Source organism: Orycteropus afer, unplaced genomic scaffold (genome assembly GCF_000298275.1).
Source record: "Orycteropus afer afer isolate SDZICR_OR568_19922 unplaced genomic scaffold, OryAfe1.0 scaffold00020, whole genome shotgun sequence".
Lineage (NCBI taxonomy): Eukaryota > Metazoa > Chordata > Mammalia > Tubulidentata > Orycteropodidae > Orycteropus > Orycteropus afer.
Genome location: NW_006921607.1, coordinates 8,408,577 through 8,422,872, shown reverse-complemented (window position 1 = coordinate 8,422,872; position 14,296 = coordinate 8,408,577). Strand labels below are relative to the sequence as shown.

General features: G+C 47.5%; 1 protein-coding gene across 1 annotated transcript; it reads right to left on the bottom strand.

Annotated features, from left to right (window-relative positions):
• Positions 1-2,380: 2,380 nt before the first annotated feature.
• BPIFA3 (BPI fold containing family A member 3) lies at positions 2,381-9,811 on the bottom strand. Its single transcript, XM_007934724.1, has 7 exons — positions 9,688-9,811; positions 8,995-9,154; positions 5,955-6,062; positions 5,075-5,224; positions 3,371-3,455; positions 2,872-2,935; positions 2,381-2,415 (listed from the first exon to the last, which is right to left on the bottom strand). The coding sequence occupies exons 1-7, from the start codon at positions 9,809-9,811 to the stop codon at positions 2,381-2,383; spliced, it is 726 nt and encodes a 241-aa protein (XP_007932915.1).
• Between the last annotated feature and the right edge of the window lie 4,485 nt (positions 9,812-14,296).

Genomic DNA, 14,296 nt, shown 5'->3' with positions numbered 1-14,296 from the left:
CTCATAGGTTATTTACCCATTCTATTTATCCATTTTTCATATGGGCCGTTAGGGAATTTAGGAGCTCTGGTGGCATAGTGGATAAGGCGTTTGGCTGCTAACCAGAAGGTCAGTGATTCAAACCCACCAGCTGCTCTGCAGAAGGATGATGGGGCAATCTACTTCCATAAAGATTTACAACCTCAGAAACCCAATGGGGGTTACTATGATTTGGGATCAACTAAATGGTAGTGTGTTTGGTTTTTTGGGTTTTTATGGAATTTTTAGTTTGGGGCTATTTGGAATGGGGTTACAGGGTCAAAGTGCTTGAACGCCAATTAAAAAGTCGGTGGTTCAAGTCCACCAGCTGTTCCCTGGGAGAAAGACGAGGCAGTCTGCTTTTGTATAGCTCTATAGCCTTGGAAATCCTATGGGGGCAGTTCTACTCTGTCCTATAAGGTCACTATGAGTTGGAATCAACATGATGGCAGTGAGTTTGGTTTTTGTTTTTGTTATGAATATTCTGCTGTAAACATCATTGTCCATGTCTTTTGGTACCACATGCATGCATTTCTGTTGAGTACGTACCTGGTGGGGGACTTGTTGGGCCATAGGGTAAGTATATATTCAGCTTCAGTAGATGCTGCCACATAGTTTTATAAACCCAAACCAAAGCCCATTGCCAATGGGTCGATTCTGACTCATAGTGACCCACATTGAATTTCCAAGGCTGTAAATCTTTACAGAAGTAGATTGCCTCATCTTCCTCCCATGGAGCAGCTGGTGGGTTTGAACTGCTGACCTTCTGGTTAGCAGCCAAATGCCTTACCCACTACAGCATGAGAACTCTTTAGCTTTATAAAGTGGTGGTAGAATTTACCTCCCACAAGTAAGTATGGCACTTGACTGCTAACCAGAAGGCTGGAGGTTCAAACCCACCAGCCACTCCTCCGAAGGAAGGTTGAGCAATCTACTTCTGTAGTGATACTGCCTTGGAAACCCAAGGAGGGGTCTCTATAAGTCAGGTCTGACTCGATGGCACATAACAACAACAAGTAGTGGGAACTCTGGTGGTGTAGTACCTAGGGCACTTGACTGCTAACCAGAAGACTGGCAGTTCAAACCCACCAGCTAGCCCTTGGAAGGAAGACTGGGCAATCTACTTCCATAGAATATTGCCTCGGAAACCCAAGGAGGGGTTGCTATGAGTCAGGTTTGAGTTATTTCAAATAACTCAACGACAATGAGTTGTTTTTTGTTGTTGTTTGAGTAAGTAGTGTGTGATGGTTCCTGTAGTCCACATCCTGTAAGATTTCTTTTTTTGAATTGTGATTTAGGTGAAAATGATAGGCAAGTTAGTTTCCCATTCAATAATTTATACTTTTTTTTTTTTGGCATGTGTGTGGTTAGTTCCAATCCCCTCAATGGGAGTACCAGCACTCTCCCATCTTCCTCCCTGTGTTCCCTGTTTCTGCTCAAGCTCTCTCCTGCCTCTTCTTGCCTTTTGAGCTTTGTTTTTGGGCAAATGCTGCCTTTTTGGTCTCATATGGTTGATTACTTTGAGAAGTACGTTCCTCGTAAGTGTTATTATTCACTTTATAGGCCTGTCTGTTGTTTGGCTGTAAGGTAACCCCTGGGAGTGGATTACTGGATTGTGGCCCTTAGACATCTTCAATCTGGTAAGATTTCTATTCCCATTTTGCAGACGACGAAGAGTGAGGAGTAAAGGGCTTTGTCCCAAACACAGCTAGTGAGTCATAAGACCAGACCAGAATTCATTCTCTCATTTAACCATAAATATTTGCCAAGCCCATACCCTGTGCCCAGCTCTATACTGGGGGCTGGGGACTCATATGTCACTATGATTGTCATGGTCTACACCCTCAGGGAACTTCTAGTTGGCCTGAGTCTAATTTGAACTGAAGTATGTTCATCTCCAAAGTTTGTGGTTGTCCACCCTGTCACCCTTTTTCTACTCCCCCTTGAAGCCCAGAAAAGTGCTTGTCATGTAGTAGGTGCTCAGTAAGTATGGGTAGAATGGATGAGGGAATGTGAAATCAGTAAATCCATGGGTGGGCTTCTGTTTGCAAACAGACCAGGTATTCTGGTATTTCTGGGCTGATGGGCAAACCCAGGGATATTTAGTCTCCGGATGGATCTTTCTAGGTCAGCTTCCAGAACCTAAGCTTTAGAGCCAAAGCAGGGGACCTCTGTATCTTTCCAAGTTAGAAGGAGTTTACTGGGGGAAGAGGACATGAGGTCCACAGGGCCTGTGGTAAAAGTTTTCAGGGGCAGCAGAAGCCCCACTTTGAAGGAAGCTTAATGTCCCAGGATATGGCAGGTCCTGATCATTGTAGACAGCTGGAGGACATCCAGTCTGGCATGTGAAGGTTGGTTGGATTCATGGTTGGTTGACTTTATGAGGTACAGCCTGTTCTGTGAGAAGAAGGTCCAGCATCAGTTACAGTGTGTCCATCCTTCCCACCCACAAGTCCACACTGAAGGGAAACTCATCCATCCATGCCAACCATGGACCAATGCCAGGAGCACTCACATCCAAACTCTTCCCAAACAATCTTTAATTATTTGCTTCTTGTCTTTCCTTCCCTATACTGTGAGGTTCATGAAGGCAGGGGCTGTATTATCTGCAAGTGGAGTGGGAATGGACTCAAGTATGGGAAGGGGCCAGTGTATCTGCTAACCTGAGGTTTCAGTCTGCATGGTAGGGATCACCTCTGTTGTCCCAGCTCTCTCAGGAGACAGTACTGGACATCATGAGCTGGTCACCTCTAAAGTGTTTTCAAAGCACACGCTCTGGTTCCTGTGGGATGCACATCTTCCACCCATTGGCGAAGTTTGAGCAATACTTCCCATATGGACACAAACACTCACCCAGGAGGCTTTTCAACAGTTTCACATCCAGCTGCCTGAGGATTTCATCCATCAGAGGACATACCTGAACCACCAGCATGGAAAGAAGAGTTAGGCCAAGGGCTGGGACAAGAAAGCTGCCGTGCCTGTGGCTGGAAGCTTTGACTCAACTGGATTTCCAAAAGGAATTGTGGTAAACCAATGGTCTCCTTATGTTGATCACCACTTACATGCTAGATACCACGAAGAACACTTCTGTGCATTTTTTCCCTGAACATTCATGACAACCCTATGAGGTAGGGACTGTGACCATTCCCATACTACTGATGGGGAAACTGAGACTCAGGGAGGATAAGTCACTTGCCCAAGGGGATACAGCCAGTAGATGACAGAACTGTCATTTTAATTAAGATTCTTCAGATTCCAAAGTCTGAGATTTCAAACTCTTTCCTGCCAATGTGTATACCCTGACCCTCAAATTCAAGAATGCCCAAGGGGAAAACATATTTTCCAAGGTTACCTGGCTTGCTACCACATGTGGAATAACTTTTTCCAGGTTCTCTCTGAGGTTGCTGAGAAAATGTTTCATCTTTGATGGGATACCCCTAGAAAGAGAGGTGGGTGTATGGAACAGATAAATACCAGCCATATTAATGCCAAGAGTTGTGTATTGAGTACATCTTACACAATCATTTCCTCCTCACACACCCTATATGAAAGGCATCATTGTCAGCAACAGTCAGACAAGTAACTTAGGGTTACTTGCCCAAAGTCACACAGCCGGTAAATGCTAATTGGATTAGAACCATGTCTAAAGAGCTATGGAGACCAATCTTTACCCTCTACTGTCCTTCCTGTGAATGAAGCAGATGAGCTGTGGAGAGTGAGGAGGAGGAATCTAGGCACTCAGGGAACATCTGATGGGCATCCACTAAAGACTTAGTTGTATTCAGCATGCTGGGATTACAGAGAGAAATCAGGCACAAACCTTGCTCTTGAGGGACTCACAGTCTGTTGAGATTGACAGACTTTGATGGCCAATCTACACATCTTCTTTATGCTCTAGTTTTTCTATCTTGTTCACCACTGTACCCCTAGCATTTAACACAGTGCCTGGGATATAGTAGGTGTTCAGTAAATAGTTACTGAATGAGTGAGTGATGAGGAGGAGTTTAGAGAAGAATGGAAGGGTACTTCAGGCAAATGGATCAGCATGTGCCAAGGCATGTTGTTGTTGTTGTTATGTGCCGTCGAGTCGGTCCCAACTCATAGCGACTCCTTGGGTTTCTGAGGCGGTATCACTACAGAAGTAGATTGCCCAACCTTCCTTCCTAGGAGTGGCTGGTGGGTTTGAACCGCCAGCCTTCTGGTTAGCAGTCAAGTGCCTTAGGCGCTACGATAGGGGTGTGAAATGTAGGATATGGTGATGGATGGATGAGTGCCTCCTTCAGAGGTGCTGGAGGCAAAGGACTGCAGCAGAGAGAGAACAAGCAGGGTCTTGAGTGACATGTGGGGGTTTGTGCTTCATCCTGAGGGCGTTGGAGAACCATTGGAGCATTTGGAGCAGCGGCTGGAGCTTGACCAGAGTTCTGTTAGAAGGTTACTTCTGCTGCAGGGTGGAGAATCTTAGGTGAGACCTGGGTCAGGGAAGCCCTGGAGGAGGTTGCCACAATGGTCTAGCAGCTGACAATCTAGGCAGTGGCTGCTGGGATGGAGAAAAAGGAACAACAGAGGGCTACCAGGAGGTCATTGATGGGAACAAGTGACAGGTGGGCTGCAGAGAGTGAGAAGAAAGTCTGGTTCCTGATAGGATAGAGTGACATGGCCATCACTGGGATGGGGACAGGGGAAGAGTTGCAGATCTATGGGGAAAGGATAAGGTCTGTTTGGACCAGAAGGAACTCTGGTGGTACAGTGCCTAAACCATCTGACCGCTAACCAGAAGGTTGGTGCTTCAAACCCACCAGCTGCTTTGCAGAAGGAAGATGGGGGCACTCTACTTCTGTAAAGATTTACCACCTCAGAAACCCAATGGGGGTTGCTATGATTTGGAATTGACTTAATGGCAGTGAGTTTGGTTTGTTTTTTGAAGAAATTCAAGGGTTGAAAATTAATCTCTATTTTCAAAATCTTTACTTATCTAAGAGGTGGTGGAGAAGTGAGGGTAAAGCTAGGGATGACAGGAAGAGAGCCCGAGGCTGGGGAATGACAGCTGGAGCCTTACTCAGTTACGACCATCACACTGACACTGCTGGGCTCCATGGAGCAATTGCCCATCACCAGATCCCTCCGGCCAAACTCATCTTTCTCCAGCCAGAATTCCGCAATGAGGTTCATGGATGTGTGGAGCTGTATAATCTTGTTATTGAAGGGCCTGGGGAGGAAAGAGTGGAGAAGGTGGAGGAGAAGGAGGAGGAGGAGGAGGAGGGAGAGGAGACGGAGAATGAGTAGAAGATGGAAGCAGCCAGCATGAAGAGTGGCTCACCTATGTTGGCAAAAACAGCCATTGTCCGCTACTGGGCCTCCCCTTACACTCTGAGCTCTTTCAACAAACAGTGAGGAAGGGCCAGAGGGGCTCCTTGTTGCTGATGTTAAATCATCAAGTCAGGGATTAAGGAGAAAACCAGAGTGGCTTTGGAAAATCCTCTCAATAGACCAGATTAAGGTCCTTTGGAAATTCAAGAGTTAAGAATTAATCTCTACTTTCAAAATTTTTACCATTTAGTTGTGACCTCCCTTTCTTTGGGCAAAGGATAGTTTGAACAAGAGGAAAGAAGAGGGATGAGGCAATTAATCACTAATGAGGTACCCTCTCTCTTTTTAAATCCAGCCCAGTGTTGTGAATTCACATAAGTTTAAATGAGCAAATGGCCTCCCTCCACTGTCTAATGATTTCCATCCACATTTCAGCTTGAAGAGACCAAGGCTCAGAGAGGTGAAGTGACTTGCTCCAGATCACACAATGAATGAGTATGGAAGACAGAGTTGAACCCAGGTTGGGTTCAGAAAGTCCTGGGTTCCCAGGTTGCTCAATTTATCCCCAGCTCCTAGGTTCCCAGTGGAGAGGAGCAGTGCCCAACACGCCCTGCTTTTGTAGAACTCACAGTCTAAATCTGATGTCAAATTCAAGTGAGATGTTTGCCGAGAACCACTCCTTATGGAAAGACATTCGGATTCTGCCATAGCCCAGCTGAATATGGGTGATGTTGATGCTACACAAGGAAAGCACAGAGGTCCAATGTGAGTGAAGGCCCTCACACAGGCAAGATCACTTGCTGAGAGACAAGCTGCCTGTCTGCAAGTAGACCCTGGCAATGTGAATTGGAGTCAGGTTGTCTTACAGATGCTCTGAGGCAAGAGCTCCCAGCAGAAGCCCTGGGCTGTAAGCTGGCCTAGAATGCCCCATTAGCTCCACACACTGATCTGTGAGACCCATAGCCAGCTGCTGATGAACTGGAGACTCAGACCCAGCACCTAACCTCAGATGGAGCCTCTCATCTTAGGAGATGGCCCACCATCCACCTAACACAGGCTAAGACCTAGGAGCCATCTTTGACTTCTCTCTATCCCTCTCCATCATCCAACTCATCGGCAAATCATGTTGGCTCTGCTTGAAATATATAGCCCCGGTTTGGTCATTTCCTACAACTTATATTTCTGTGACCTTGTCCAGGTAGCCCATATTGCCTGCTGATGCTCCAGCATTGAGCTCCCTGTGGCCATCTTGGCTTCTCTACAGACTATTCATCACATTGAAACCAGAGGGGTCCTAACACTTGCTGGCCAATCATCTTTCCCCACTGGTTTCTCACTGTTTTTGGAATAAAATCTGACCCCCATCCCACGGCCCCTAAGGCCTGGCCCGCCCCTATAACTGCATCTCATAGACTCTTCCCTTCACTCACCCAGCCATGCAGGCCTTGTTCTCTTCCTGGAAGACTCAAACTCTTTCCTACACCAGAGCCACTCACTGCTCTCTCAGCCCAGCATGCTCCCTCCCTCCTCATGTCACTTACTCCCTTTTAAGTTTTCTACTGAAGGGTCACCTCTGAAAGGTTCTTGTGATCAGCTCCCTCACTCAAACTTCTCACCTTGCTAAATTTATCTCTATAGCATGTCCCTCTACCTGAAATACATGTTGCTGGATGTTCTGGTTACCTAGTGCCACTCTGACAAGAATATGCCACCAATGGGATGGCTTGAACAAACAGAAGTTTATTCTCTTACAGTCTGGAGGCTTTAAATCCGAGTTCAAAATGCAAGGCTCTAGGGGCTGGGTGAAAGCCCTTCAACCTTAGGCTTCAGCTCTGCCTCCTGCTCCTGGCCCACTGAAGCTGGAGGCTTTTCTTCACTCAGCCGCTGGTTGCTGAGACTGACAAGCCCAAGGATGACAAGTAAAAAGGCACAGTCCCGATGTTACCAAACCACATGGCAGGCCATTGATTCAAGTCCATTGAAAGTCCCAAGGTTGGCAGAGCATGGTAGGCTGCTGAACAACTACACAGCTACATGCAGGGTCCAAGTGTGCCATAAGGTAGAGACCATTCCCAAAGCTGTTTCTTATATATGGAAAGCAGACCACGTACCCAAAGCAGCTACTCAGCTGCTCCAATAGATTCCACCATGGAGTTGATTACCAATCTCACCATGAGGGAATAACTACATTCAGCTGCCCAGCCACTCACCCAGGCCCAGCCAAGTTGACACACAAACTTAACCACCATACTGGAGAAAAAAAGAAAATAGCAAGCACGTTTACAAAAATATCTTCCATGGGGAGGGAGTGGTTGGCAAATAAACATAGAAGGCACATGCTATTTTGGAAATAATATGATATTTACTTTTGGCCTATCTCACTAATTAGAATACAAGATCCAAAAAGTCAGGGACCACGTCTTGTTCAAAGCTTAATTCCTAATACCAAGCCCAGATCCTGGTACACAGTAGGTGCTCAAGGAATAACAATTGTTAAAAGAATGAATGCAAGGAGGCAATTTTACCTGTGCGTCTCATGCAGATCAACCCTGCTGGTGGCTACAGGGACTAATTCTGATTAGAGAGCGGGAGCTCAGGGGTCTCGCAGGCTGGTACATAATGTTGTAGTTCAGCATCTCTGATACCCAGAAAGCTGAGGAGTCATGCATCAGTCTTAGAACCAAACTCACTGCCATCGAGTTGATTTGACTCATAGCCACCGCTCCTTCGGTTTCCAAGGCGGTACCTCTACGGAAGTAGATTGCTTTGTCTTCCTTCCGAGGAGTGGCTGGTGGGTTTGAACCGCCAGCCGTCTGGTTAGCAGTCAAATGTCTTAGGCACTATGCCACCAGAGCTAAATTAGAGGCTAATAGAACAGGCCCAGTTCTGCGAGATTAATCATAAACCAAAAACTAAACTCACTGCCATTGAGTCAATTCCGAGTCATAGCGACCTCTTTGGGTTTGTTATGCACCTACTAACTCCCTGGATGGTGCAAATGGTTAACACATTTGGCTGTTAACCAAAAGGTTGGAGGTTCGAGTCCACCCAGCAGTAGGAAAGGCCTGGTAATCTACTTTCAAAAAATCAGCCCTATTTCACCATAGAGTAGACTATGGTGCACATTTCTGTTCTGACTGACATGGGGTCGCCGTGAGTTGGAGTTCACGCGACACCAACTGGTTTTGGTTTTTACGTACATCAGAGAAGTTACATGCATGGTCCTTAATTCTCAGAACAACTCCCAGAGCGAGGTACAACTGTTATACCCATGTCACTGATGAGGACTGAGGCTGAAGCTCAAATGCCCTGCCCATAGCCACACAGCTATCAAGCAATAGAGTGTGGATCTGAATGCCAGACACAGTCCTGGCTTGCTTGGCAACCCAGATGCTTAGCCACGCTTTGCTCTGGGTACCCATTTTATAGATGGGACCAGAGTGGTTAAGTAAATTTCCCAAGGTTCCTGGCAGAGCCAGGATTTAAGCTCAGACACTTACTCCCAAGCCTTCATTTTTCATCTCTCTGCTGCATTGTCTCCCCAAAGGATGTTTTCAGTTCCCTTTGGACCTCCCACTCATCCCTGTATTGGAACTTCCACTCTCTCCTTTCTCTCTTCAGGCCACCACTGCCTCTGCCCCAGGGTCAGGGTGGGGTCCCGGGTCTCACCTGTCTTCCTGCTGCTGCTGCTGCTGCTGGAAGCTCTGGCTGCCAATTAGCCAGCCCACCATCCCCGGAGCCTCATGTCTCAAGTCATTCAGACTGCTTCGGAGTGGGAGGTTCTGGAGACGTCCCTCTGTATTATGCCTCATGAGGCCCTGGGCAATTACTGCAAATGGACAAGCAAATGGTGACACTACACAGTGTCCTGGTAAAGGCAGGGGCACTGTTTGATGTCAGGAGGCCTGAATTGCAGGCTGTGCACCCCTTCTTGGCTGGCTGAGCAAATTGTAGCTTGTCACTCCCTTCACCAGGATTCCTCATCTGTGGAATTAAGCTCTGCAGGGTTGATGTGAGAAATAAGTAATACCTCCCCAGCAGAGGGGCTGGCAGGCAATAGCTGCTCAGAGGAGATGCCATAGTTGAAAATTTGCTCAGTGCTATATCTCTGTGGGAGTGGGGATAAGGGATAAAGGGGGAAATAACCTAAAATCACACAAATGAGGGACCTTGCAATGATTAATGATGGTAATGTGCTGTGACTTGGCATTTGTTGAATTCAACCTCAGTTCTCTGTATTTGAGGTCTAAGAAAAGAGGGTGAGTGACTGATTCAAAGTCACACAGCAAGGCAGTGGGGGGGCTTAGATGATTCCTTCCCTCCCCACCCTCAGGACAGCAGGCAAAGCAAGGCTTAGCTTACTACTTGCCAGGGTGGACCTGGTCTCCATGTGGGCGTTGGCCAGGCCGGGCCAGGGTTGCATGGGCAGGACTGAGTGCAGGGCCAGGAGGCCGAAGAGAATGAGGAGCTTCCAGAGTGGGTGCATCTCGGGTACCAGGAAATATCAGCTGGAGTCCAGGTGGATGTCTGCAGGGTTGGCCGCCCAGATGGATGGGCTCATGGTTTTCTGTAGGAAATGGCATCAGAGTCAGTCTCCAGCATGCTGTGGGGAGATGTTGCTACGGGCTCTGGCAGCTGCCACCAGGGCCTGCTGACATGGTGAGAGAAGCAGGTGAGCCCTGAGGGAGAGGCTGGGGCTCCACAGGGAGGCTTTGTTGCTTGGAGACACCTAGCAGAGTCCACTATTGGGTCATCCTGCAGCAGTCCTGTCCCAGACACTAGCACAGGCTGGACACTAGTGACACTTTGGATGGATGAATGAGGAGGCCAACTTCAGGTTCTCCATTCTAACTAGGACTTTCTTAAGGGCAAGATCATCCTCAATGTCTACCATGATGCTTGCTTGCCAGAAATTAAGTGCTAACGAATGTTTGTTGAATGACTTAATGACTGAACAAATGAATGAAGAGAAGGAGTGAGCTCTGAATCTTCCACCAAATTGTGAGTTTCTTCAGGGTAAGGTGTGAGCCTCATTAATCCTCATGTGTATGGTACCTCTCTTGATACTTGCTGCATCACCAGTAACCAGTTCCTTTGAGTTGATTCTGACTCATAGCAACCCCATGTGTGTCAGAGTGGAACTGCTCCATGGGGTTTTCAGGGTTGATTTTTCAGAAGGAGATCATCAGGTCTTTCCTCCGAAGCTTCTCTGGGTGGACTTGAACCTCCAACCTTTCCGTTAGCAGCAAACCATGTTAACTGTGTCACACAGGGACTCCTTGTTACATTGTTGTTGTTGTGTTGTTATTTGCCATCGAGTCGGCCCCGACTCATAGCGACCCCTCCTTGGGTTTCCGAGGCAGCTCTGGTAGCATAGTGGCTAAGACACTTGCCTGCTAACCAGACGGCTGGTGGTTCAAACCCACCAGCCACTTCTCGGAAGGAAGGTTGGGCAATCCTACTTCCGTAGTGATACTGCCTTGGAAACCCAAGGAGGGGTTGCTATGAGTCGGGTTGACTCGATGGCACATAACAACAACAACACAACAATCACTACGGAAGTAGGATTGCCCAACCTTCCTTCCAAGGAGTGGCTGGTGGGTTTGAACCACCAGCCTTCTGGTTAGCAGTCAAGTGCCTTAGGCACTATGCTACCAGGACTCCTTGTAACATAGTAGTTACTAATAAATGTTTGTTAACTGATAAAAATGAATAAATGAATGTTTGGATGGATGGATGGATTCTGGATACAAGGAGGACAGAGATGATTGAAGCCAAAGCATTAGGTTTACTTTGGAGCCCTGGGGCTGGGGTTCAGAGAATTCAGTTCAAATCATTGCAAGGTCTTGTCTTCCCCATCTCAAACACAGACACCATCATCCATCCAGCTGCCCCAGCCCCAGCACTTGGAACCATTCCTGACTCCTCTTTTCTCCCACTATGCTTCTGTCAGGAAATCCTGTGGACACATCCTGATTCTGGCCATTTCTAACCACCTCCTTCTCAGCCACCGTCCTCTTCACCTGAATAATCTCTCAGCTTCTGCCCTTGACCACTACAATCTCTTTCCACTCCTCCTGAAAGGTCCTACCCGCCTACAGAGCAAAAGCCAGCCTCCATGCAATGCCTGCCAGATCTTGCAGGGCTCCCCATTCTTCTCCAACTTGACCTTCACCACTTTTTCCCTTGCCCAAGCCACTCCAGTCACACATGCCTCAGGGCCTGGGTCCCACAGTCCCACTGCTGGGAACTCTGAGACAAAGGCACTTTTCAGAGTTCTGGTGCTGTTCCCCTCACCCACCCACCCCCAAGCCTGGGGGTGGAGGTGAGGTGTGCAGGGCTCCACCCAGATGAAGGATGAGAACTTCCTCTGCAAATTTCACAAAAGCCCCAGGCCTTTCTTGAGCACTTCACTTCTGGTTTCAAAAGAAAACATTAGTTCTGGGTGATGGCATTCCTCCATCTGAGGTCCTCTCCCAGGTTAACACTCCCCTTGGGATGTTTGTAGAATATCAATTACTTTGAAATGTACTTTCCTAGCCTTCCTGGTCTTGTGTAACCAGTGGGACTTTTGTTATTTTTGTCAAGAAAATTGGAGAAGAGTGGGCACTGTTTAGAGGAACAACGCTGTTGATCTTGGCTCTTTGGACGTCACGGGTTGGGGGCTGTCAGCTCTGACCCATCATCACAGATTGTAGTTCTCAGGGTCATGGCCTCTAAAGAAATGAGTATGTGTCGGGTATAGATTTTCTGGGCTTGATGCATGATAAGACCAGACTGGGCTGGGCTCAGGCGTGAGCTCTGGATTTGGAGCCAGCTTGACACCGAGTCACATGGCAAATGGAAATTGGTTTCCAAATCTGGCCTTGGAGGCAGGTAGTGGTGCAGATCTCAGGCTGTAGTGAGGAATAATGGGCTCCTGCTAAGTCAATGCTTAGAAAGTGTGTTATTATTATTATTATTGCTGTCATCCTCACCCTCTCTGAACCTCAGCTACCTCGTCTGTAAATGGAGAAGCTGGTGGAATCAATGTCATGAGGGCCTACAGGTATGAAGAGACCATTCTTGGGACACAGTAAGTGCACCATATGGAAAGGAGCTATCTCTGTTGAGCACCTTCATAATGACAGCAGGACAATTTTGGCAACCCTTAAAAACAACCCAATTATCATCATGTTGGTTCTGAGTCATGGTGCCCTCAGGTAGGTCAGAGTAGAAGTTGTCTCCACATGGTTTTTAATGGCTGACTTTTTTTGTAAGCAGATTGCCAGATCTTTGTTCCGAGTCACCTGAGTGGACTTGGAACCTCCAACCTTTTGGTTAGCAGATGAACAAGTAAACCATTTGCATCAACCAAGGACTCTTAGTGGGCAGGACTTACAACTGGAGGCTGAAATGGCAGCCAAGGTTGTGATGGGCCTGGGGAGGGGTGGGGTTGTGTGTGATTGATGAGATGGTGGGATTTGCTGTCATTTATCCATCAGCCACCCTGTGAAAGGAAGACTGGATGATGAACCTCTGTAAAGATGTGTCATCTCTGGAACCCAAAGGGAGTCGCTATGAGTCAGAATCGACAAGATGGCAGTGAGTTTGTTTGTTTGTTTGAATTCAACAAATAAGCCAGCAAAATCTTTGAGAACTTGGAAGTGCCAGGGCTTTGGGCTCTGGGGATCAAATGAAGAGCAGCCGGGCAAGGTCCTCACTCTCCTGGACCTCATGCACTCATAGGGGAGCCAACAGTCTTCAAATATCCCTGTAACAGAGAATACGGTTATGGAGTGGAAACAGCTGTGAAGGGAGATGAGAGGTGCTCTGCAAAGGCCCAGTGCAGGGAGACTTGGCCAATGATGGGTGGGGGGCGGAGGGGTGTCAGAGAGAAGACCTGCCTGAGGAGGTGGAGGGAGAGCTACTTCAAGGGGAAAGGTAAGTTACGCAAGTACCTCTCCTGCCCACCACCCCCTCCTGGTGCTTCCAGAGAGAATGGTGGCAGAATGAGGAACATCTCTTCATAAGCGATGACTATGGTAGAGCTGCTGTTTATGTGCTGAGCATCATTCACAGCATTTAGCCTGTTTGGTGCATGATCTCATTCAATCCTCACCCAACACAGATGAGGAGACTGGGACCCACAGAGGCACAGTGATCTGCCAAAGGGCCGGTGTGGAGGAGATCGGAGTTGGCTCTCTCGCCCTCCCCAGACCTGCCTGGGATGCAGTTTTCTTTGGAAGATGTTGCCAGCAAGCAAACCCAAAACTCACCATTACCAAACTCTTACGTTTCCAATAGCTTTTCTTAGAAAAAACCTCTTTACATTTTTTTTTGGGGGGGGGTGAGTATTTTTAAAATGTGATGAAAACCCAATGTTGGGTGATGGGAAAGGCTTTGTCTTTTCAGTGGGGATAGGGTGGCACAAAGACCTAGTTAAAATATATTACTCACAGTTCCAGGATTTCCATGGACCACCTGTTGACACAAAGTTAAAAACCCTGCCATCTGAAATTATGGGCTTTCTAGGAGTTTGACTTGGGTAAAGTTTATTTATTGACTCATTCAACCAAACATTATTTATTATGGACCTATCATGTCGCAGTCACTGTGCTGCTGGTTAAAAAATCCAGGCTCTAAGAAAGTGGGGACCAGGTTTGCTGGTCCAATAGAGCCTGGTGTAACCACTGAGACTATGGCCCCTAGCTGCCCTTCAGGTCTGGAATTGAACCCACAACTGTGGTTTCCAGCCAAACAAAGTACAGGCATGTGAGTTAAACATTTACCTCAAGTAGACACATGCCCTGGAGAGAACAATCATGGGAGAAGGAAGGGCTGCTTATGCACAGGGAGATAGCTCAGGGTGCAGAAGAGTATGAAGGGATGGACACTGGGAGGAGGTAACTATGGGGAGGAAGTGGGAGGGGAGCTGCTGCATTGTAAATTTTGGTCAATGACATGAGACAAAGTATATGTGAACTGCTGT